Source organism: Styela clava, chromosome 6 (assembly GCF_964204865.1).
Source record: "Styela clava chromosome 6, kaStyClav1.hap1.2, whole genome shotgun sequence".
NCBI classification, from domain to species: domain Eukaryota; kingdom Metazoa; phylum Chordata; class Ascidiacea; order Stolidobranchia; family Styelidae; genus Styela; species Styela clava.
Window position 1 is genome coordinate 1015898 of NC_135255.1, and position 27183 is coordinate 1043080.

At 32.2% G+C, this 27183-nt stretch overlaps 2 protein-coding genes across 3 annotated transcripts; one reads left to right on the forward strand and one right to left on the reverse strand.

The window, feature by feature from the left end:
* Nucleotides 1–1394: 1394 nt before the first annotated feature.
* On the reverse strand, nt 1395–26973 carry LOC120332088 (arf-GAP with SH3 domain, ANK repeat and PH domain-containing protein 2-like). 2 transcript variants are annotated; one of them, XM_039399293.2, is made up of 27 exons: nt 26595–26973; nt 26223–26295; nt 25737–25888; nt 22533–22607; nt 22083–22132; nt 20774–20849; nt 20218–20271; nt 19769–19854; nt 17378–17453; nt 16665–16790; nt 16402–16527; nt 16007–16094; nt 15450–15498; nt 14870–15039; nt 14235–14368; nt 13074–13162; nt 12252–12435; nt 11639–11846; nt 11078–11217; nt 10378–10548; nt 9611–9920; nt 9072–9201; nt 8449–8483; nt 5663–5734; nt 4370–4475; nt 4050–4185; nt 1395–3730 (listed from the first exon to the last, which is right to left on the reverse strand). In XM_039399293.2, exons 1-27 carry the CDS (start codon nt 26718–26720, stop codon nt 3656–3658), a joined length of 3117 nt encoding a protein of 1038 aa, XP_039255227.1. In that variant the 5' UTR covers nt 26721–26973; the 3' UTR covers nt 1395–3655. The 2 variants fall into 2 exon arrangements, with proteins under 2 accessions (XP_039255227.1, XP_039255228.1); XM_039399294.2 differs by lacking the exon at nt 5663–5734 and having other exon boundaries at nt 26595–26971.
* On the forward strand, nt 17439–19832 carry LOC120332089 (uncharacterized). The gene is made up of 4 exons (XM_039399295.2): nt 17439–17953; nt 18452–18563; nt 19249–19414; nt 19709–19832. The coding sequence occupies exons 1-4, from the start codon at nt 17551–17553 to the stop codon at nt 19745–19747; spliced, it is 720 nt and encodes a 239-aa protein (XP_039255229.1). The 5' UTR covers nt 17439–17550; the 3' UTR covers nt 19748–19832.
* Nucleotides 26974–27183: the final 210 nt, after the last annotated feature.

Here is a 27183-nt window from a genome sequence, read left to right on the forward strand (position 1 = left end):
CAAACCCGTATTAAGACAAACCTTTCTTTAGGGGTTAATTTCTTTACATGTTGTATACTTGTATACGGGAAAATTATTGCATTGAATGAGACTACAAAGCTTGATTTTTATGCAAGTCGGTTTGAAATGAGAAATCGAATGAAAGTGAAAAAACTTTTACTAAAATTTTATTAACAGTACCCTCGCGAAGGGAATTTCATTGAAAAACACCGCGATTTTTATTTTCTGGGTAATGCAAAATAACATGTAGAATGTAATAAGCATAATCACATTGTGAATGAGCGACAATGTATTTGATGGTTAGAACATCGACAGAGTCGTGGTAGTTAATGAATGGCCAAGTAAAAACAAGGCAATATTTCTTTGAAATTCAAGATTTCCCGAAAATGGTCGTTTACCAACCTGGAAGATGTCCCAGAAAAATATTTATTGAAAAAGCAAAGAAGAAACGGTCACAGTTAAGAAGTAGCCTACCTTATTTAATACTATGGAAGGGGTTATTATCTCGACCGCGAGCTATTGGCAAAAAAGTTCACAATTATTAGCTATTACTGAAGTGTATTCGCGAGTTTGCGCGTGACAACCTGAATTAAATTTTTCGAAAATCTACATTTAATTTCAAAATGCCGAAGACGCTGACATTAAGAAGTACAGAGAGCAAGACTTGCTTTCTGCAAGTGCACTAGAATCGCCCAATAGTTAGTTATTTATTAACAAGCTATGAAAGCTGCGCAACGTTTCCAACCACGCCAAAAATATGGATCTTTTGCAGAAAGCACCCGCCGCTAATGCGAGATTTGAGAAAAACATCTCCACCCGTTCTAAGTATTGCTGCAAATTGCTTCCCCACGTTTTAAGCAATTGTGCGTTGGCTAACCCTGACATCGCTGAATTCCATCAATGAATAAAAATTGTAACTAGATAGTTTCTATTTGTTTTGAGAGGTGGCGAGGCTGTTTTCCGCAAAAGATCCAAGTAAACAAAGTGTCTGGGAGGCTTTCAGAACTTCCATTGTTAGATCATGGTTGGGTCATTGAGCATACGAAGCATAAATTTAAGTCGAAGTTTTTCGGGAAACTTTCACTATCGCGTGTCACAAAGGTCAAAATGCAGCGAAATCGAATAAGTACGGTAAATGGATATGGCAACTAAAACTGATAAAAAAACATGGCGAAAACTCTTGTCTCTTGAAAAAATGTTGTCCCTCAATATACATATTCAACATCTAAAACAAGAAACTTGTTTAATTAACTGCTTTGTACCATTTACTGCGAGCACAATGTTATAATCTTAAAATACGGAATCGTCCGTTGGTTCATATTCACCAAAACTCTTTTGTAAACTGCAAACCATGACATCTTTCTCCCGTTAAAATCACAAAAATGAACAACATATAAGATTTCCATGTCTTCTTAGTTAGCATGTTGTAATAGAGGAAGCATTGGTAAAAATATAACATCACAAAACAGATAAAACAAAATTTCACAAGAGATATTTTACGATCACAATTCAAGCTCAAATAAAAGTTAAAATGTCTTCTGATTTTACTTACAACCACCCATTGCAATTGGGGATCGACTCCCACTGTTTGCATTATGTCAACCAATCATAAACCAGAAAGATGCAAAATAAATCAAAGTATTTAATTACTGTTGTTATATTTCAGTATATTCTGCATATTCCCATTCACTGATGAACATTGGTCTACAATTACTGAACAAATAAGATTCAGATTTCACATAATATTTTACAGAACCTTCTTAACTGAAGCTAAAAATACTGGTGAGGTTTTGTATGAGGATAGCTAACATATTAAAATTTGAGCATCTCTCATCTATATAAATTGCCAACGAAACAATTGAGACAACATTAATGCAATGGCAGTTTCTGATTAATCTGTAAATTGTGAACGTTATAATAGGTAGGAAAATGGGTATACAGTACAGCATAGATACAACACAAGTCTAGAAAAGAAGGTTCACTGATTGTTCATATTCATTTACAATCAGAACAATACAACCAATAAATATTTCAGATCTTACATCATCGGTTGAGCTAATTGAACATGTTCATTGCACAGAATGCTGCTATGAAATTAAAATATAGCACTTTGTTCTCTGATTATTAAAGTATATAAATTCATGTCACTAATAGTAATGTTTGATATATATATTTATATACACAAGGTTGTAGCACAAATACAATTTGAAATGTGTTAGTCGGAAAACAACACAATACACATGGTTATAGATATGTCACCACATAATCATTCCTACTGAGGGCAACAATACCATAACAAATTTATTATTTCCTATGTGAGTTAAGAGTATGATAATTATTATTATGTGTTAAATACATACAGAACATGCAAAGATTTTGCCATCCAATGGCGTGAAAGCATTATCTTTACCAAAGGTGCTAACTCCCTTATTCTTAGTAGCTTAGAATGAAATATTCAACTACATGTAATAGCCAGGAAAGACTGAAACCTAACATTATATCTGATAAAAATATATGAGAAATAGTTTTAGATATCTAACAAATCAGGCCATGTTAATTGAATGAAGAATATTATTAAAGTTTATGAAGATTGAATTTGATAATGCAGGAAGATTATTATTGTCAGTCTATTCTAAGTCAGCCCGTCATATGTCAATAATTCCAAATAATACATCGCTTGTTCAAAAATTTCAGCTTTGTGTCATTGTTTTAACATACTCCATAAAAATCCATATCACCACAAAAAACTTTCATTTCATAACTATTTCATAAAATAAATATGCACTAACGTGAAATACTGCCACTTTCAAGCTGATATTAAAGCTTGTTGAAAGAGAATTCATTTAGTGAATTTCAATCAACAGATGATACCTAAAAACTAAGTTTTACTCGGGATATACTCAAATACAGAAGCTTGATGTGATGATGTTCAGGGAATCCGGAACAAGCAGAATGAGGATTTTAGCTTTTTTTACTACAGTAATTGCAAATAAAAGATAATGAAATCCAGTTACAGGCAACCCCTAAAATCAAGATGATGAGTGATTGTGGCCATGGATATCATAACAACGAATATGAGCACTCTGATTTGGTACTACCGGTAACATTTTCCCCTGAGCAAACTACATAAGAAATGGCAGCCTGTCATGGAATGCAGGTAAAAATGAACAGAAAATATTGAATTAACTCTGTGTATTTGAACTAGTGTAATTTGCAAAATTTACCACAAATTTCTGAATGTTGGAATCTTGGTAAATGCAATATCCATCAATCATGATATGTTTAACAAAAACCACATAGAAAAATATATTATAAAACCCTCTCGAAAGACCTAGATAAAAGAATATCTTATCTATAATAACGAGACAAGCTACAAAATGACAGAAGAATCCTAGTAATATTGTTGTCAGGGTACCAACAACATATTCTAATAGACATGTAGACCCAACTGCATTTAAATCTAACTTATGCTTTTCTTCGGAGGCTGCTATAAAACACCCAATGCTCATATTGAGCAGTGTATATTCTGTACTTTTCTGAAGAGATGGAGAAGCTACTTATATAGATAAATGATTTGAGCTTCAGGTTTGAGTACAGGGCTTCAGCAAAATATGACTTAATAATATGAGAGCGTGCAGCTTCATTGAGGAATCTATTAATCTGGCAAGAAATGTACGAAACTGACAGGAAATACGCCAGCTCTGTGAGGTTGATGTTCGATGTGGCCAACCTGAAAAGAAAGTACTATTTTGTCAGGCTGTATTTTTTTTATTTTGGTTCTAGGGCGATATTGATTTGAACTTACCGTAATTCCAGAACATTATTGTTGCTTTATTTATCCACACTAGGTCGATTACAGTCTAAATTGCAAAGGCAGAAGCCCACTTTTTTTACATAAAGCAATTTTCTGCTCAAATTATTTTTGAGTAAAGTAGTTTTAGGTGGAGTAAGCGTATTGCATGAGAGTGGTAGAAAAACATTTACATCAATCAGCAATTATAATTTTGCTTTAGTGACCATCAAAGTGATGATAGTTGTTGTGCACTTACCCACCACTCTGGATCTTCCACACCTGTCACAACTATTATTTCATCTTCAACAAAAGTAAGCTCATCAACATTATCTGCTTCACAATCATAAATAGCACGAACTTTTCTAGGTCTGGAACTACTGGAACCCGAAGATCTAAAATATTTGGAAATTATGATGAAAACAGACAAGGTGGCATGATGGAAGCATACGAGCGTGGTAATCAACATGCTTGATCATTTTACCTATAATCCTCCAATTCATGTTTCTAAATACCTTCCAATACAATAAGCCAGTATTGATTTGATTGATTCCAACAATATACTAGATTTATATTCACCTTGGTAGTGGAGGAGAATCCTTAGATAAGGCAGATGCTTTATCAGGTATTGCAGGAGGAACGATAGGATGCGGTGTAATTGGTTGACTTGAAAATTTATTCACCACTTTAATAACAAAACATACAAGCATTAGTTAAAACAAATATTCAAATCAAGAAACTTAGCAAATCAAATCACATTATAATTACCAGGGACGCTTAACCAATGCCAACTGTCAAACCAGCACCATGATGCAAAATAAGTGCGCTTTTGATATTCAAAGTCAAAGTGTGCAATTAAATTATTTCGCATTTTTTTTTATTTTTCTCACATTCAGAAAATTTGCATCTTTTTCCTTGTAATATAAATATATAAAACCACAATTCTTGGCCATTCATCCTATAGAATATAAAACCAAATGTGGCCTCTTGTTTTGTTCTGTGGTTATCACATGAGAACAGAGAATTTGAATTCGCTAAATGAAATGGTGCTTAAATTATTTACTACTTGGTTATCTGTTTTTCCTTTCTATAATTGTTTGTGACTTGTATAACCAATAATTTCCTTTGTCAATTATAATAAAAAACAAAATAGAATGGAGCTGTGTTATGCCAAAATATGTAGAAATTTTATCATGAAAAATGAATAATGACATGCAAAAAAATTTGAACGAATAAAATAACATGAATTAATATCATGATGAGGCAATAAAAAAATAACCATGCGACAACATAGAACCTGTTTTCTTGAATTACATTTTTCAGTGAAGGACATTGAACGAGCAAAACAAAAAATAAATCATATCATGACAACAGATTCGAGAAATTTTCAAGAATACCAAACATAAGGCATTAGTATCGACAAAATTATAAAGAACGTTATGACTATCTGCGTCTCTGGTAAAGTGCAACATTACTAAGGCCACATCTTAATTAATTACTTAATTACAGAAACTCTAATATATCACCAATATATTACCATTTACCAATATCAGTAACCAGTATAACCCATCGCCAACACCATTAATATTTGCTTTAGAAAATTTTTCTAACAAGCACATCCAACAAAATATTGTACACTTTCAAAACTTTGTAACGTTTACATACCATTCAAAACTAAATATGATGTTGACAAACTCTTATACTTAAAAATCAATTTAGAAACATGATGTAAATAAAAGCATTTTGTAAGAATCCATTTATCTTAAAATAATAATTTGATGATCGAACAAAAATTGGATGCATGTCAACAAAAAATGACAAAATCCATGGCATGAGGATTGACTGGCTTTGAAACCATGATCATAATTTTACCAATATCAGATGACGATCGTGGTTTTCTCCTAGATTTCAGCATACTATATTTCTTAATCAAGTACTTTTTCGCTGCACAAAAAATTAACTTATGGTTACTACTGCAAGTATCAAAACGTGCTGATTGCTCAAGCACCGGCGAACAAAAATAAAACAAATTTTACGTTAATAGTTAGACACACAAAGGGAGTAATGGATTTTTTATAAATCACTTTCGAATCTTTACTCTGTAAAAGTGGTTAATATGTTCACGAAATAAGCACAATTTTGAAATACTCAAATTGTGGATACTGATTTTGTAAAATGTCGTTGTTGAAAAATCACTTTTCTCACAGACTTATGTTCCAATATTCAGTACTTGAAAACGGGAAAAGACGATAGTAGGCTATTGCTTTTATTTTTTCCTAATATTCTCAGAGAATTACAGGCCCGATCAAAACACAGGAAAATATCCATATGGTATTCATTACAAATCTTTTGATTTATTAACATTTAGTGTCCACATATTTGAGCATTGCAATTGTTTTCCATTCCTGGGCCCTCTGATATACAATTCATCATTTATATTTCAGAAACACAATCTTTTTCAATCATCCCAAGTTTTCATTTCACAAAATGAAATATTCATTTGAATATAGGTTTGTTTGTTTATAAAATTAAAAGCATATTGCAGTTTTTTATAGCAAGTTAACAAATGTAGAAGTAAATTAGAACTGCTGACACAAATTAACATCATAATCGCATCAAAAAATATTGATACAAAACGGCAGCATTGCAGCAATAGCTTTTCATTTCAATATTGCATAATATCTACCAATAAACAAATTACTGAAACAAAAAAGTCAACAACTATTCAAGCTATTTATCATTGCCAAGAAAATTTAAGGTATTGCAATTAATTAGTTTTGTGATGTTCCTTGAACTTAAATGTTTCATTATATTAGTAGCATTAACATTAATCAGGAATATTATGTTCTAAAAAAGGACAAATTGATGAAAATAATGGAATTGTTGGATTTGGAATGTTCGACTTAGAAAGGAATTGTTTTAAATTTGAATTAATGTGTTAATATTAATAAAGATGCATTTGAAATATAATTTCAAATACATTCATGCAAATTGAGGTTTGTTGAAGAAATAATTTGACAAAGTATGTGTTACTAATATCTGTTGTTGGATTACAACAATTTGAAACACATGCTTAGACAAATAGATTTTGCTTGAGTGTAACAAGGAATTTTAGGCTAAAACTTCTTACCAAATTTCGTTTAAGATACGCTTAGTAGGTAAAGATTGAGCAGGAAAATAAATTATTCTTGGTGGATCATTATGACACAACTAAGGCATTGGAGTATTTGCACCTCTCAAAATATTAACACATTCCCAGAAATATCACAAAACATATAAAGAGATGTCGAAATCAAATATTAATTTAATGTCACTAAGAAGCTTTTAGTAAAACAGGAGATGGAAATAAAAATTACCATTTCGCCTAGATTCATTACATTACAGCAGGGGTCACCAAACTACGGCCCGCGGCGTCATTTTATCCGGCCCGCAATAACACGCAAAAATGGCGAAATTTTTTTCCAAGGGAAATTTTCCTGAGCCTCGTCTTTCTTGTTTATTTCGTAACATTGGCCAATCAGCAAGATGCAGAAAAGTGACGTAATAATAGGTCTTTTCGCATCCGCTCAGACACTTTTGTATGAATCAAACAAGTCAATCATCATTTGCCTCATGAGAAGCTGTAGTTTTAATGTTGTACTTGTAGTAGTAATGAAAAATTAGTCTAGAAATAGCTGTGATAGGCCAAAATTTCATACCGGTACGCAACGCTTTCTGCGAAAGATGCACTCGTTTACTCGTGGCGCGTGCTTTCGACGAAACTGCTTACGTTTCTTGTGCTAAAAAGAACTTCGAATGTGCATTTTGCGCTAACAGTACTGTCATCCCTCGCGTACTGCTCCAATTTCACAACTCAGACTAACTTCTATACTAGGGTCACCATATTTGAAAAAGCAAAATTCCGGACGGTGCATAACTATTTTCATGACTTCGTAGTAAAAATATGCGCGCGGTACGAAATAACAATGTTCTGTATTAGCAGTGTGCATAGTAAGATTGCAGGAGCAGTAAAATTCTGGATTCCGGACATTTTTAAATTCTTCCCGGACGCAAAATTTAACCTTAAATTCCGGGCATGTCCAGAATTTTCCGGACGGTATGGCAACCCTATTCTATACTGCATAAATGCAGATATTCATGTGGGTATGTTACAAAAAAAGTTTATCCGATTTATATAAAAACTGCGCCATTGGATAGATCTGAGTGAAAATAAGAAAACAATACCAAGTTTATAAAAAAAAACGGTCAATAAATAACAGAGATAACGGTATTTTAGTACCACCCCAGGCCAATTTTTTCCATAAGGATTGTACTACTTTTTTGATAAAAACTGCAATAAATATAAAAAAGAACACATATCAATCACTAATCTTTCGATCTGCGTCACATCTATGGAATATTGAGATTATTTCAGGATTTTATTCTGGCAACGGTCTTGACACCGCCGAAAGATCGTCGCAAATAAACGCTGGAGTTGTGCATGTTAGTTTGAGATTTGTGAATTTATTGTATTGTACTGACAAATATATTTGTCCGGCCCGTTTCATAACAGTTTGAGTCATACCCGGCCCGCGGTCAAAAAAGTTTGGTGCCCCCTGCATTACAGCATAAGCACCCCAGAATAATTCCAGCACAGATTAGAAAATAAATTAGATTACCTGTTTTGCCGCTCGATTCATTGTCCATCGAGTCTCTAAAATCGACAAAAGTGCAAAAATATCAAGATCATGACATATTAAAAAAATTAAAACATAACCATCTGCAAAAATATCTGATTGGACAATGTAATCCTGATATTTTTAATTATATAATATATGATTATATTGTAATAGTAAACTATATCAATAAACAGGAATGGGTTAGAAATCTCCTCAATCAAGAAGTATCCATAGATCTAACCAGGGCTATAGAGTCGAAAATAATTTACACCTGACTGCAGGTTCACAAAATTTTGATTTTGACTTCGGCTGGACAGATAAAAGGAAAAGTTTGATTCAAATTCCAGCTATCCAAATTTTGATAAAACTTTGGCATATGCTGTATGAAATCCATTTTGAAAGCATTTTGAGATTCTACTGACAATTTTGTCTTCAATTCCTCCAGTCCGACTAATTCAAGATTTTCAATTCTAATTCCAGCTCCCGGAGGTTGAAAATACAGTTCTGGCTCAGATATCAATAAAAATATGCTGATTCTGACTGTATAGCTCTGGATGAAACACAGAATCACAGAAAATCTTCGGGTGCCTACAATTTCTCCTACTAATTAGACCGATACTAACCTTCTAGGTTCTGGTTTTGGGGCAATCTGGGGTTGCTTGTTCCTATTAAGGTTGTTATGAGTTGGATTGTGGGGTGGCAGTGGTGGAGGACCGCCTCTGCCCGGAGGTCCTCTGTTTTGTAAAATTGATTCTGTTAACAGAAGATATAACATGTTGACTTTTATTTTCACATTCAAAAATCAAATTTCTTAAGACTTTGGACAAGATAAAAGATTAAACATTCCCACTAAGTACTCTTGTTCTTTTTGCTATGGTCTGCTCATACAGTGGCATTTATGTTCTACAATCAGCCAACCTTTCTCCTTTATAACATTGACATTAGAAAATGTTTATTTACTATAAGAATTGAGAAAGCTCATGCAGTGGTTTTCAATATAAAGATAGTAATCTAAACTTTTGTCCATGTTTTCATGTAACAAATGAGTTATAATACTCTTGGATTGCACACAGAATTTGTTGTTTTGTAGATGACAATTATGTATTATGTATGTAATTAATAGTTACCTTACCTCTATGTAGATATAGCAATATTTTCATACCTAATGCATTAGTAATCCCAGGATGTTGTTTTTGATTCTGTTGATTGCTAGATGGCAAAACATTCGAAAAATTAGATCTCGAGTCTGAGCTTGTTCGTTTATGTTCTTGTAGACTTGCAGTTGGTGCTACAGTTCTACTTCTTGATCTTGAAATGTTCTGTACTGATGAACTAGGATGCATAACTTTATCCAGTCGAGGGGGTGGTTGTGGAGCACTTGGACTGTGTATCGAACTCGGAACAATAGGTTTTTGACGATCTCTGAAAGTTTGTCTATGTTTTACACTGTTTTCAGGTGTGCTCATTGAACCCTGAATTGAAAATCATTGTGAAAAGTTAAATGAGGAAATCAATAGAGAATTGACAAATAAATGAGGGAGGCTTATCTAATATCAAATAAATCAGATTTTCTTGAAAAATTACTATGAAATTAGACAAACTAGAAGTCCTGATTTGTTAGAATTTTTTTAAGCAAAATTGGTAACTTTCGATAATCTGAGATTGAAAAATCAAAGATAATTTGAATTGGTGATTGGTCTATCAAACCCGCAAAGTTTTTTTTAATTGGAATCATTCAAATTCAACGAATTCTGAAAAATTGAAACATTGACCAAATCCACAAACCATATCATCATCTAAATCAATTAATAAGTAAAGGATGACCATAGGCCGTTTGATAACAAAACTCTGATATTTTCAGGCCTCATATTTACTGAATACTTCGAAGAATCCTGAAAAATCAATTGAAAAATGAAAAATCCAACTAACCATTGGCATGATGGGATTTAATGCGCTAACAGGTCGAGCATGAGAACCAGGACCAGATTTAAAAGGACTGTTATAATGAGGACCCAACGTTGCCGATTTTTCTTGACCTGTCTGGCCATCTAGTTCATCATCACTGTTGTCAGCAACAAAGTCAAATTCATCGTCTTCCTCCTGAGAAATACAACATTTAAACTTAAAATGTTTGTACTTTTGCGCAAAGCAAGGTTGCAAGTCCATGGTGAAAGTGAAAAAGTGAACATGCGGCGGAACACGGGTGCTTAAAGTTTATCCATTACAATTCTTTTGAGAGCCACAGATTAATTCATAATTTGTAAAAAAATATTTTATTTCAGAAACTACATATTCAGCCCTGTATTGTCCTTTGAAACAAGATACAAAGCAACAAAATACCAACTTCTCGATGACCTGCATCTATTTTTTAATAACATTTACACACTTCAACACAATTTTATAACTTTATAACATCAGGACGCACTTTCGGCAGGGCAGCTCTAGAGGCAATATACGCATTTATGGAGGGTAACCGAACCGTAAGAATTGTTTAAACATACTAAACTGGCACTTTCCAAACTTTTAGAATACACCTGATGGCTCTTCGTCACACTATGATTACAAGTGATTTTTTTACATTCTTACAATAAAATAACTCATACTAAATATAATCCAAATTAGCACATACCACAAATGAGAAATTCCAATCCACATCTACATGAACAATTGGGTGAAATTTTCCAGAAGCAGCTTGTGTTAATATTTCTTCACATGAGGAGTTTCTTGTTCTACGGGCAGTATCAACTGGTTTTTCACCGGCAGTGTTCTCTGAAAAGAAAAAACAAAGAATACTTTACCGTCTAACATTCGTCCGTGATAAAATTTATGTGGTTTGTGAATCCTTCATTTTATGCAGAGTAATGAGTAGTATTCAATTTCCAATACCGAAGCATGTTTTGATTTAAAGAGTTTTTATGACAAATTGGCATCGGCAAATCTGTTAAAATTGCTGCTGACCTCAGTTGCTAATGTGTAATAAAACAGTTGAAGTGAAGTTGAGTGTAGGCATTGCATACACAAATAGTTTGATATTTTGGAATACTCTTCTTAAAAATTTTGACATTTAACCAGCATAATGCTACATGTGATGTTTCCTATGTAGTAATTAACAAAACAACACCCCAGTGCAGGAAGCACGCAGTAAAGATCAATCATGAGAGTCAATGTGCCATTCCAAAGAAAAACTTACTCAAGTCAGTTCTTGCTCTTGTTCGCAAAAGTAGCTTCATACATTCGGATTTGTTATATTCGGCACACAAATGTAATGGTGTGTTGCCGTCAGATATTGTCTGACGATCTAGACTTGCACTAGAATTTTGAACCAAAAAATCAACAATAAAAAGACTTGATCTGTCTTCTTGTTTTATAGCCAAATGCAATGCAGTTTCACCGTTGCTCTGAAAAATATTAGAAAAAGAAAATATAAAAGTTTTGCTTATTTTATTGCCAATAATGAACTCAATTTAACAAGTCAATCTAGCAAGATGGCTTGATTGGATTAGCATATAATGACAATATTGACTTTGTAAAAACATGTCTGCTGGATGCTGATTACCCTGTTTGAGTTCCCGGGGTAAAAACAGGGTTTGATTTGAATCTTATGGGAAATTTTACAAGCAAGAAGATTGCTGGACATATCGCTTTCACTGCGACTCACTGGTAGCACCATAACCATTTTGGTTATGTTAATTATCATAGTTATATATAAAAAAAATATAATTATCTCATGATTTTGCATATAACCTAATACTGATAAGAAAATAAAAAATCATGCGAGAAGCATCAATGCATCATGTACTCACATAACCAGGCAGTGGTGAACTTAAATCAACTCCTTCAGCAAAAACTTGTAATAATGCACAGATATCTTTTGATATAATTGCTTGCATTAAATCTTCTAGAAGTCTATCGGGATCATCCATGCATGTATGCATAGCATAACGATGAATTTCATATTTGTCACGAATGAAAGATTTTCTTGTTTCCCTGGATGTGATAACATATTGAATAAGTATTTGTGAAAAGAGGGAAATTCCAAAATAGTTGGAACAATTTTTCAGTACCGTGTTCAAATATGGTAATATTGTATTGATCATTACATTAATTTGCTTCATCTTGAATTATACTTTTAAAATATTGCTTCGACTCAAAAATAAATAATTGATTCGAGTAAGATAGGGATATTTTATGTAGAATTCACAAGTCACAGTTGTTTCCCTGATCATATCCATTTGAACTTTCAGTTATCAATCTGTGTTATGGGTGATACTACATAGGCTACATAATCACTATCAAAAAATTGAACGAGCTTATTTCAGTAACTTCTTAGAAAGAAGATTCAAAATGAGAATAATGTTATTTATGTAGCAGCTTATCAAGCAAGGAATTTGCTAGGGGTTACTAGTGAAGAAAACTGTTAAAAACACAGGAAAGATGGTCATGTCTGAATTTCATCAGCTCAAGAAAATGGAGGCAAGCAAATGGAAGAAATGTGATGTTAGTGCATAACACATAACACATTAAATAATAACAGCAGGGTGGGAATAATTAAACAAAAGTGATTAGTTATTCAGAAGTGAGGGAAATGCTAAAATTAGGGCGAATAAAATTAAAGAGATAATTACATGTCACTTTCTTGTGTAGGCTTGTCTCTGAGATCTAATTGGCTCTCCATGATTTCATTAAAACTTGCATTTCCAACAGCTCTAGCAACCTGAAATTCAGTATTAAAATCAGGGATAGTGAGAATTGAAACAGATGAGGATAAAACATCATTATAATTATAGAACGATATATCCATCTAGATGAAGGTGGGGTAACATTTCCAATTTTTCAGTTACTTTTTTAGCCTTATTCAGTTTAAATCTCAACATAATCAAACCATGTCCAAGCATGGCAAATATATAACACACTTCAGAAGCAAATACACACATATATATATATATATCGTGAATAAGGGAGAAGAGGAAAATTGAGTTACTATTGATTATTCAAGCACAACCTAAAATATAATCTAAATATTTAAGTTATGCTCTGTCAAGACATGACAATACAGAATTAGGGATGTTTGAAAATTTAAAATGGGAAACATCTTTTAAACTCGATAATATGAAATAAGCAAATATTATTAATAAAGAGTGATTAAATCAAAACTTCAAATTATACAATATTTTTTAACAATTCGAATTGGTCAAAATTACTTCATTTTCAGTAGAATTCGACTCTTATTATCATGAATGATATAACATTTTACATATCAAAATGTAGAGCATGTTATAATATATTGGGTTCATAATTATCAATATCTCATTCAAATATCCTAAAGTTAACAGCCAAACATGGACCTAGAAATCTTAGTACAAGGGTGTGCAATTTTTTACAGGAGAGCCAGATAACTGTAAGTAACTGGGTAAATTTCTCTGAAGAAAACTGACACACCGACTTTATTAAACGAATTCAGTGAGAAACTCAGGTACTGGTATAGGCTTTGCGACGCAAAGAGATTAAAATTGCTCGCATATACTAGATTAACTAAACTAAAAACTTGTTTTGCAGGCACACCATTCAAAATTGGCACTTCTCCGTGGGCTGCACACAATTTCCTTGTGGGCCGCATTTGTCCAGCGGGCCGCAGTTTGCACACCCCTGTCTTAGTAGATCGTAGGTTATGCTGTTCAACCAATACCCTTTTCTAATCCCACACACACTGATTTGTTTAAAATAATGTACAAGCAATGTACAAAGTACTATGCTGCATTACTTTGAACACTATTATTCCAACTCACCAGTAGTTCAGAAGTTCCCAATTCATCTAACGTAATAGATTGGATTCTTGATATATGGACTCCCATATCTCTATGAATTCCACTACATTCGATACAAGTTAAAACGCCAAGATTTGTTGACAACCAGGTTGGTTCTGCAAATAATGTTAAAATTCAAATCATTTTGCATTGTTGTCTTTACCATAAATTTTAAGAAAAGTTTAAATTGTTATATAAACATTTTAATCAAGATGTTGAAAAGTTTAACATTCACAGAGCTACAGATGCTATAATATTAGAATGTATCTGATCTAAATCTGGATCATATGAAACACAGCGCAGACTTAAATTAGCTTTGGTGAAATACTGTCTTTGAAAATGCTTCTGCAATCTCTTCAATATTTATATTTGTTATTAAAGATCAGGTGTCTGCTGGACGACTGTTATTCTGTTTTGAAATTATCACTAGTCTACAAGTAAGACAACTGTTTCATCCAAATATTTGGGATTTCATAAATTTGTGCCTGATGTTTCATAAAGTAAGTTCTCAATGATATGTATATGGGGTAGGTGCCACACTCATGTTCATATATTGAGGAATTGATTACTTGTCTTACAGCTTTATTTCAGCTTGCACGATAATTTAAAATAAATACCTGCAGCTCCACAATCACAACATCTATCGTTTCCTGTCAAATGCTTCACTTCATCTAAAATTGATTTTGTTAATTCACGTAATCCAGAGTTTTGCTGCTTACTGCTTCCTTCTTCACCAAATACACGATTCAAAGCATCTTCTTTACTGTTGCTTATGACTGAAACCCATCTAAGATTGCAAGTGAGCGTTTGAAATTAGATATCCAGTATTGTCCAGAACACTATCATGAATACTGTTATTTGCTTAAACCAACCAAAATACTTTGATGTGGCATAAAAAGAAATCTGTTTTCAATTTTACCATATCAAATCTAACTTACATTCAGTCATGATAAAATTACAGAATTCTCTACCTGATACGAATTTGATGATATCTTCAGTAAAAGAGTAGAGAATAGAGATATATACAAGTATTGCTTTATTGGTTTGCTACTATTATAGTAGTCTCATATTATTAGGCACCTTTATAACTGCCAACTACTGGATGTCATATTCATGACACAAATTGGATATCCTAAAGTCTTGGAATATTCAGTTGTAATATTAACACCTTTTTGAAAAAAAAAGATTGACACTTACGCAATTGATTCTGATTCATCGTCAGCCATAAATCTGTATGTTCGATTATCTGAAATACATTATGCGTGTTATCACCGATAATAAAACAGTATTCAAATAAGGCCTAATTACAAAATGCATAAACTTTTATCAAATAGTTTGTTTCGAATTCATATTGACTGAAATATATATCGATGCTAATGTGAAATTTTGAGGAACAAAGTGGAAATACAGCCCGTATAAAATTCTTATTTGAAACTAATGAAATTTTCGGTAGCAAAATATTTAAATTTTGAGTATTCGAATGATCAATGCTAGGAAGTGGAATTTTTTCCACCTCTATTCTGTAAAAAAAAAGATATTGTTCTAAAGACATTAACAGTGTCGAATCTACATTCAACCATTGTTTTCATGATTCATATGACTTGTTTATAGACATTCTGCGCACAATAATACATACAGCAATATTTCTATGGTCTTTTGGATAATCAAAAAACATTGAAGTTTCGAAGATTTGAAAAAATGAATGCAAGATGTTAATACCCAGGCTGCGGTACATAAATTTTACTATTTCTTACGAGACACTAAGTCAAAAATTTTCTTGTCTTCAGCAACTGGCTTCACTTGGCTTGTAAGAAGGTTGAGTTTCACTGGAGCTTTATTTGCCTTAAAAACAAGTATCACAATTTTCAGAAAGATACAGTACCACCGTATCGAAAAAGGATATATATTTTCAATATGTCAAAACCTGCAAAATTGTAACAAAATCAGAACTTTTTGAATTAATAGATATGAAATTGAGCAGGAAAAGAAAATACAACTTCATTTTTAATTATATATATATTATATACATAAGTATACTATATCTATCTATACTTTAGCAAAGTGTGCTTATTTTCTATGTCCTGGGATAAATTTAAAAATATAATCTTTAAATTACATATTAACAGTCAAATTATTGAATAAAACTCACATTGTTATGAGATATAGTGAGATATCCGTCACTAACTGTGCATTTCCGCTTTTGCCAAGCCTTTCGCAATCCTTCACTGCGCTTCATCAAATAGCCAACCTTTTCATTACCAAATTCTTTTAATCCCTGCGAGTCAAATAATCAGGTTTATTGAAGGAAAAAAGAACCTGGTCTGCTGTTTATGTTTAATGAAATGAATAAGCTGTAAATCATTTGATATATATTGTGTATAAGCACATCAATAACAAATCGCAAACTCAGACCTGAAGTTGATGAAGATTATAAACACTGGCTGAGGATTTGGAAGAATTTGAATCACCGACTGAAGTTCTGAGTAAATTTCGTAATTCAACAAGTTGCCTTCTTTCCTCATCTTGTGATTGACGAATCTGTGGAAGAAGACAATTAAATTCATTTTCACATGTAGTATCATATTATGGTACCATTTTCCAGAGTTTATTTTTTTTTCTATAAAAGTGTATGAATAGATCACAGGCAATTCAGCTGATTATGAAATTGGCAGATGCCATTACCAACAACATTGGTACCTTACATACATACATACATATGACATCATGACCAAAGTATGTAAAATTAAATTTGCATTTTAAGCAACTGTGGTAACTTGCTTCACATGGGTTTACCAAGGCAATGTCTAAACCACTCCCTCGAAGTTGATAGTTGCTTCAGAAGAGATAAAATCAAGATAGCACGACATATATTCAAAAAACACTATAAAATATAAAAAATATCAGCACTTTTTTGTGATGGATCACTTTCGGCCGTGATTACTAATTGCACATATTTTAAAACTACACCATCTCATTGAATTATTGTTAAATATTAAAATGATTTTTCATTAAAATTCACCGAATGAATTAATGGTTGCACTAGGTTTACTTGGAAATCTTGAAGAATCCAAAAATATGAATGATTGTGACATCATAAACAACAATGAGATATAAAACCAACTCACAGAATGCAAATTTGCAGAAAGTTCAGTGGCATATGATTTGAAATGTTCTGTAACTCGACACCCTTCGCTGAAAAATCTGAAAATCAGATTAAAAATTGAGATTTTATTACGTTCATTGAAAGAGGACCAATAGCTAAAAAAGAGTTAAACCAATTAGTACTGAAATTCAAACAATGAATAAATTAGAAACAGAGAATGAAAAGGAGAAAGAGAAAAGGACAAAAAAGAAAAAACAAAAAATGAAAAACGATGAAAGTCCTAAAAAAGATGGTCAAAATAAACATGGGAAATCAGAAAAGTACAAAGAAGATCTGATAGATGACAAGGAAATTGATAAAAAACATAGGAAAAATCGAAAACATGAAAAGAATAAAGAAGTAGTCGAAAAACATGAAAAACACAAAAACAAAGACAAGAAAAAGAGAAAAGACAAGAAAAATGAGAATGATGCAGATCAATATAAGACTGCAGTAGTACAATCTGATAGTTCACCTTCCCAGGGATATGACAACAAAAAAGACAAAAAAAGAAAAAGCAGTGAAAGCAAGGATGAAACAACTCCATACAATGAAAAAGGTATGACCATTACAAGTTGCCTTGAACTTTTCGATACCCTTCCACTTTTTTTAAAATAATTTTTCATTATTATTTAATAGGAACTTAATTTCTTGTTATTATAGAAATGGATACTCAAAAACTATTTAATGTACCTTAGAAATTCCACATATCTCTAAAAGTTAAATTGATTGACGATGTATGACTGACTCTGGTTATTTACAGCTTAATGGCTAAAGTCCACACTTCTAGGAACTATTCTCATATCGGTTGTGCGTGATAACCATATGAGAGATCTTGGTGGGGCAGTACGTTATGTGTTGAACCCATTTATCAACTTTATTTTCCAATAAAAAATTGGTTTCAGGTTTCAGAGTCAGGTGAATGTTGCAATTTTGTTTAATAGCCCAATGTACTTATTTCATAATTTAGTTTATGTAAATTATTGCCAAAATAATACTAAATTACCCGAATAAAAATTTGAATCCTAAAAATAAAGAAAAAATCTTTGCTCCGTAGGAGATGCTGCAGAGGCAGAAAAGGCACAATATAGAAAAATAGACAGAAAATCATTGTATGAAATAACAAACGAGGGATTGGAAATATATGATGTAAAGAGAAAAAAGGAAAGGTTGGACATAAAAGTAAATTATAATTCACAATGTGCATAATTTCCTAAAAAATAATCCCTAAAAAAGTATAATGAACTCATTATGTTGTTTTGATATGTTTTTTAATTGATACCCATTTTCTGATATAAACCCTATTTTAGTCAAGTCAAGTCATCATGACGATTAATTCATAAATAAGTTATGGAAAAATTTTTCAACACTGTAGCATCTAGAAAATGAATGCAGCAAGTTCTTGATTGTAAAAACCATTTAGATTTAGAATATTTTCATTAGAAAATTTTTCATTTTGTACATTTCACATATAATGATCAGAAAAAAATAGACTTCATTCAGCAGATGACACTGTGTGGAGGAAAATCATTCGAAAAAATGGTTTATCTCAACTGTGTCCCATTATATTAAAATTCCCAATCTACAATATTTGGTTATGCGAATAGAATATCTTCCTCATCTGCATTTTTAAAAAAAATTCAGAATGTATTCAAAATGATTGCACGACACTTTCATTTTCAAATTTATTTTTTTAAATGAAGGAGTGGGCATTTTACATTGGTATATGAAATAAACACACTGATCTTGATACGGAATAATTTTACAGGGAAGGTTGTACAGAATTTTGCCCCAATATAAAGCACACAAGATCTAATAAAACAGTATACACATTTAAGCTTGAGCTTATTATAGACTAAAAGAAATGAAGGAAATGAATACTCCCTACAAAGTAGTGCTAATACCTGGTGATAACCCTGGTGTGCGATGGATTACTACATTTGGATTACTTGGAGCAACTCTGATGTTTTTTGTTGCATGGGGTTCGGCTATTTTTTACATAATGACACCGGACATATTGGTGAGTATTGAATTGTTTTTAGAATGTTACCAGACTTACAAATCAAGATCATAAAGATTGAGAATTTGACAACAATATGCAAAATAGGCATTTTAAATATTCAGTTTTATCAAATCTGAAATTGACGCTCTCTGAAGATTTAGAATTTAAATGTTAATGCTTTTAAGTAATATTTCCCATTCATTTGATTGTTTATGCAAAAATGCAAAAAAAAAGTTAAGAATATAAGAAAAATATAAATGTGGACATCTCCACACTAATAAACCATATATTTTCCAATCAATTTTTTTTCAGACAAATGAAACGATAACAGAACAAAATATTGGTATTTGAAGAAATATAAAAGAATCTTACGTGTTTTGCGCATGATAGTAGTCAATGAGATGTTGCAATAAATCCACGCCTTTTTTCGTTTTAATTTCATTTGCTTTTATCAAATACTGAAACAAAATTGTTGTTATTGTAGCAGTTTTTCATACATAAAGATGAAGGATGAACACAACATGCAGAAAATGATTTTGCAAAATATGATGATGATACCATAGTGATATAAATAAAAAATGAAACGATAAATATTGTAACTGAAAACAATCTGAAAAAGTTCTAAGAGTTATTTTCAACTAAGTAGTATACAGAAAGATAATATGAACATGATTACAAACAACTACACGTTTATCAGGACAGTATATTCAGATAAGGTTTTCGTGCTTAAAAATATGTTCTTATAACAACAAGTAGGCTATGCGAATCTCTGTCTATAAAATCAAATTCTCCAAAATATTAGGCTATCTAGTGTATCATACCTCGCACATTTGTAATTGAAACATTCTTCTCTCTTTCTCCATTTCTTCTGCAATCTAATAAAAATACAAATAAAATAATGTTTCATTTTAGATCAAAATTGACACTTCAATATAGTATTTAAAAGCAATGTTATGCAAAACGCATAGTGATAATGTCAACGTCAGGATAACGATATCTATATAAGGTTTTCTTCATTACTCCCACTTTATTACAGCCCTTTGGTTTGTCCTAATTAGTATTGGTACTGAAAACAAGTGGCCAAAGCTCACTTCAGTAAAATAAAGTACCACTGTAAACAGAGCCCACTCTTTCTTTTTGACATGTGAGCATGACGGCTTCATGAACGCCCAACTCAGCTTCTAATGCCCCATGGAAGTTATTACGATTGAAACTTTCTTATGCCCCACTAAAAAATCTCTGGCCCTCACCATGTTCAGACTTGAAATGAACTTCAGACTTAAGCAAGTATAAAATAACAAAAACCATTTTGATTCCGTAGGTTAAGTTAAAGCTTCATTTAGACAAAATACATACGTCAATGTAAACTATACATACCTCACCACCACTTATTTCATTCCTAATCATTCCGGCTTCTTTCGCAAGTTGGCGTTTCTCTCTTTCCACAGTTTTACTGCATGAAAAATACAGGAGCAAGATTATTATTGATGGGGTTATAATGAACGGTATGGTATGCAGTTGCATAGTCAATGATTTTAGTTATATATTAGCAAAAACACCTCAAAAATAATAGTCGAATATATAGTATGACTGCCAGCAGTATTTAGATTTCATGTTTCAAGACCGGTACAGTAAAACTATCTCAATCAATAAATGAAAAATGTTCGAACCGCACATTTTATTTACAATAGCTTGATCAATGAGACCAATTAAGACTTTCGTATGAAATGCAATTTCATTTTCATTTGCGTTTTTTATCCTGTAATTTTCTAATAAGATGCGAAGATATATTCAGCAACATTTACAATGACTAATCAACCACACTATGTTAATTAAAATGAGCATGAGTCAAAAAAATTCAACATAGGATATATAAAGTGTCACTCCCACTTTTTACTTTGAAATGTTTATTCAAATACCAAGAAATATTTTTGCTGACGGTATGAAGGCTTTAAACATTAAGCTAACTGTGAAGGCGGCGTTACATTTGTTACACAGAAAAAATTCCATCCTTGTTAGTCGAACTTCACAGTTAGTCATAGCATGTTATTATTGTTATATCAACACAAGAGAGTATTGAGAGTATGAGTACAAAATTATCATCAATTCCCGAAAATTATATGCGGTACGGTAACTTACCAGTACCGTACATGAAGCTGTAAGACTAATATTTGATCGCAGAACCACTTAAAATAAGTTAAGAACAGTGTTCCTGTGAGTAAAAATTGAAAAATTTTGGATGAAACATCAGATCTCACAGGATTCATAGAAAATTTAGGAATAAGTAAAAGCCTTCTAGCGAAAAATACCTTCTTTAACCACTGAAAATTTCAAAGCAATTGGTCCAATAATCAAGGAGAAAAGCGACTTTTTCACAACGACAGGAAGTAACTCAAAGAACAAGAACATAAAAACAAAGCGATCCATAGATCCACTACGTGTCCAATAAAAGCTTATTACCAATATCGAAAACTAAAAACATGTTGAAGTCAATGTAATAACATATTTCATAATTTTAACTACAAATGCAACACTTACTATTAAGGCTGGCGAGGTTTTCTCATAATACTTTGACTGAGAAAAGTGGAGCCAAAAAATAAACTATCCTTGTATCGGCCAAAACAGTAATGACAAATTAGCAAAAACTTACTACAGTAAATATTACATTCACTAAAAGCTTACTTACACTTTTGTATCATAATCCTTCCATGATTTGTCAAATGGTCTTTTCATATCCTGTTGCAATTCAATAACAAAGAAAAAGACAAATAAAAATAAATCTCCATACAAGTTTGCAGATACAAAAAGCTTTACAAAATTTTGAAAGTTGTATTGTCTGATGAGAGAATCTGCTGAATTGCACATTATTAAACTCCATGCACACATTCAAAATTTACCAAATGATTATTTTTAATAAAATTTCGCAAACCGACTGTATTACATGAAATTGATTATAAATCTCATCAAAAACTCATGAAATATGACTTTTTTGAATTGGAGGGTAAGTTGATTAATCTGTAATGCTAACATGATTACCAGAAATCTAGTTACTAGTGGTCTCCAATTTTCACAATTTCATAGTCTATATAGTTTTTATTGGAAAAGAATCTGAAATCATTATATATTGAAACCATACCCCTTTTATTCCTTTCAAATCCCCTTTTAGCAGAGAATCCAAAGGAAACATTATGATGTTGTTAATGCTTGTGACCTGAAATGGGAAAATAGCAACGGTGTTGTTTAGCTATACTCTATTTTTAACTTGATAAATACTTTCAAATAATCATACTATCTGTAGGGCTGGTAAAAATATACAGAAATCGAAAACAGTCCAGAAATAGCTCAAGCTAATTAGTACAAAGGAAATAATTCTGTTTATAGGTATGACTCATAATTAGATAAGCCTGGCCATGTTTCTAGATACATGGTTAATCATAATCTCATTTGTTTTAATGTTGGTTCAACTGTAAAAGAAATTGGAACAACTATATTCAGTACAGGAGCTATGCATGCTTGCAAAATGTCAAATAAGGGTTATGCTATCAGTAAATTGTATTGAAATTACACTGACCAAATTATTGGTGACAATCTCAAACCAATAACATGTGTTTAATAATGCAACCACAATGGTATATTTACTCTGTTATCTATTTATCCACTGCGCTTCACTTAACAATTCCAGCGGCCAATCAATTTGGGTATCACAGAGTATTTAAAAAATCTACCATATGTCCCTATCTATGTCACCTAATGCTCGCCATTTCTCTAACACCTGAGAGCATGTTCAAGGTAAACCACAGTAAAACGCCAACCATAGCAAATATGCCAGTGCAAGAGTCAAATTAAAAATAAAAAAAAATTTGTTCACATGTTATCATGATCCAAAATCAAAATTAATTTATATGTCTCGAATATCTCAGTGTGAGGGTCCAAAAGAGTTCAAAAAGTTATTATTTAGAAATTTATAGAAATCATCAAAATATTGTTTAGAATTCTTGTTTAATTCACAATGATTCAGTTAACAATATCGAGTCATTCGAGTGTATTGATTTTAGTGATCTGATTCAAATTTATCACGTATAAATCTTTATCTAACTCTAACTCATAAAATCCATGAGTCTATAATAGTGTGTGAACATGAAAAATTAATTGTAGAACAGATGGGCAGCACACTCGTATTATTTTAATACATCCATGCATCTATATCGATACTTTTCTCCCACAGAAAAAAATTATATGGTATATCTAGTTGATAATACTGGATATAAAGCATAAGGAAACCTTGCACTCTACAAACTATCGTAATGATGTATAAAAGTATTAACTATTCAGTAAAATATTTAGATCAGGGGTCAGTAAACTGCGTCCCACGGGCCAAATGCGACCCGCGAACTAATTTTTTGTGGCCCCCGAACTACATATATGGGCTATTCCAAGTGACACTTCAGGACAATTCCTGAAATTTTTCATGTTGTTAGATGCAATATATTTTACATTTTCAGCTACATATTTTGTGTCATTGTCCAATCAGTTGCTTCATTGAATAGAGAAAAAATTGTGCAAAAGTTACACCCAAGACATACTTAGTGGATATAAAAAATATAGTAAAATATAGCGTGACACTACAGGACGATAAATCCACCATGCATTAACAGTTGTGCTGTAAATTTTTGCGAGAGTACAGCATGAGCTCATAATATTTTCTGGTGCAGTAGCTGAAGGACCCCTCTATGTGTTGCTCAATTCACCTAATGTAACACTGTAAATCCATGCCAATAATGTGCATATTGTATGTGACACTACAGGATATTTTTCCACTTCGGAACAGCGGCCTCTATCATCTCTCAAAATTCTGGTAATAAAACGTTAAATGGGTGGAGAAATGTCCCACAGCACTGCAAACATTTGAACTTTATTTACTTAAATTCAGTGAGTCCATTTCATAGGAAATACCTGTATCACACAAGCAAACACTTTGTGTCACAAATCATCACAAAATATGTCAATTATACCAAAATTTTTACATTTTAGGCCATTTTTTAAAAACCATCAAAAACCTTGGTGAAATTTTAACTTTTTCGGTGAAAGGAATGCAGTCCAATAAATTTTCCAATGTCTTTTGATATAAAAAATACAACAAAATTACTTTCACTACACTTTAAAAAAAATTGATGGAATTCAACTTTTGCTTGGAATGGCCCATATAATGCATAAAACAAAAATTTAAATATAAATTTATTATCGACTCGACACGGATGTACGGGGTAACAAGTGCTGCTGTAAAGCGCTTTTTGTAAGAAGTAGTCGTTTACTTGATGTTTGTTGTAATTATAAGTCGACTTTATTATAAATATGAAAAAAAGTCTGCAAACGGAGGGAAATTTGCGATGAGGGCCGTGCATAGACAAATTTTTTTTTCTTGCGCATTGCAAAACCAGTTTGCAAGTCAGCATCGCAGTCATTAGGGGATTTAATGTTGAATGTCAATACGAAACATGTCATTGCAAATACGAAATTTGACCCCGAGACCAGGGGTTGCGCCACTGCTCATCTGTGTGACAGTGCAAAACGTGTAATGTGCGCGTTCGGAAGCACATATTACTGTGCGCTACTTTATCTTAAATGCATTACACTAAAAAGAAGTTTCGTACTCGCTTGTCAGATCGTCATTTGGGCGACGAACTGCGGGGCACCTAAGTTACAATTTGACTGCAATTGCAACGCTTTGGCCATGACAAAGAAAAAAATCATCATGAACATTGATGATAAATAAAAACAAGGTATTGTTTAATAATATATATATTAAATAGGGCAACATTCACATCTCACTGTGGCACTAAATAGAAGGTGCGAGTGCGCCATAATTTATAGTTTAATGTAGCAAATTGTTCGCAGGCGGAAATTAGTGCGGCCTGCACACTGCCGGAAATGGGTATATTTGGCCCGCGAGTACATAAAGTTTGCCGGCCACTGATTTAGATGTATAAAGGTCTATGCATATGTTGAACTATCAGGGATTAAATGAACTGACTTGATTGCTAACATTTATCAAGTGGTTGTCAAATGATAAATGAGAATGGCAACATCTTTTATCTTTTGTTTAGAAAGTATACATATTTCTTCAGATCTAAGATATATCACAATGACACATGTATACATAAATATATATTGTAATGATATAGTCAAATATTTTGCTCAAAATAGAGTAGAATTTCATATGAGCTGGGACAGAGAAAACTATCATTGAACAGACAATAACAGCAAGTTTAGAATAAAATGAATGATTGTATCTCAGCTATAACAATCTAAATAGCAAATCCAGTGAAAATGATATTATTACCAAATTTTTCAGTAGTGATGTAAGTTCTTTTGTGAAAACTGCAAGTTTGAGAAAAGCAGATCCAATATCCGGTTCTGGTTCTTTCATATTCATGGCTTGAGAACCAAGTCGTTCCAAATTTTCAATAAATACACCTTCATTTGCCGAATGTGCTGCAATAAAAATTCATTATTAACTAGGTAAACTATTATCTGTATATTTCTATTGTATGAGAACTTGATATACAGATAGGCAAACCAGAAGCATACAGAAAAGGTAATTATCCACACCGCAGCGGTGGGGCTCATCGTGCCAACGCACCTAATTTCCTCGACCCATTTCTCGACATAGAACAGTAACCGGACAAGAGGACGAGATGGTTCACGACATGGTTAAGCCGTCTTATCGTCTTTCCTCTTCCCAGGGATAAATAAGATCCTTATCCTAATATTCATTACAGTGAATTACTGATATTACAAGGCATTTATGAAGACAAGCAAAAATTACCAGAACCAGAGTTGTACATGGCTTTCACAGCATTCTTCATCTTTTTTAATGCTGAACGATCAGAGTCCAAACTCTAAAAACAACAAAAAGCTTTTAATGCAGCAGTTGTAAAAATTTGTGTAGTTTACATGACCATGACGTTATTTCGAATCAGTATCAAGATTCAACATGTAAACAGATCTATATCATCAATTAAATAGATAAAAAGTGAAAATGAAAAAATATAAATTATAAAACTAGTGTTTCTATAAGAAAGGTTATATATATTGAGCAATACAATATTACTGATATTATTGCGATGTTAGATGCTATACTACAAACTTTTAGATCCATATAGAAAGCCATTAGTATCAGATGAATATTTTTTCATACCTCTTCAAGAGCTGATATTGTGGATCGACAAAGTGACATTTTGGAAGTAAATGTTGAAGTTGTTGGCGAGCTGAAATCTTCTTTGGTTTCTGCCAAAAACTCGATAATGGATATTCCTGCTGACATCTTTCTATAGTGGGATGTCAATATTCTTCACAAAAATATATGTAAAACAGTATTTCGACAGTGAGATTATATTATGGGCTTATTATATATATTAAGTAAAATTGTCCATTCAATGTAAAACCAGAAGTTCTGAAGTGTAGTCCATTGATGAGTTTAACATAGATGCGTCCTAATACAGCAATATCATGGTCTGAAAATGCAACAACATCTTACACATTATAAAACACAAAAACTGCTATTTTTCTCTGGTCTCTGATGGTTTTATGCAAAATACTGAAATAACCAAAAATTAGATCAGTTGATTCTTTTATTCAGAAAAAAAGTAAATTGCAGGCTTATTGTATATAACCTCTCATATGTTGAAATGGCCCTATTTTCATTCAAAACATATTACAGTATTACGCTACTTTAAGCATGTAAGCTGTGACAATATCCTGATATCAGTATTTTTTCACTTTGCTTT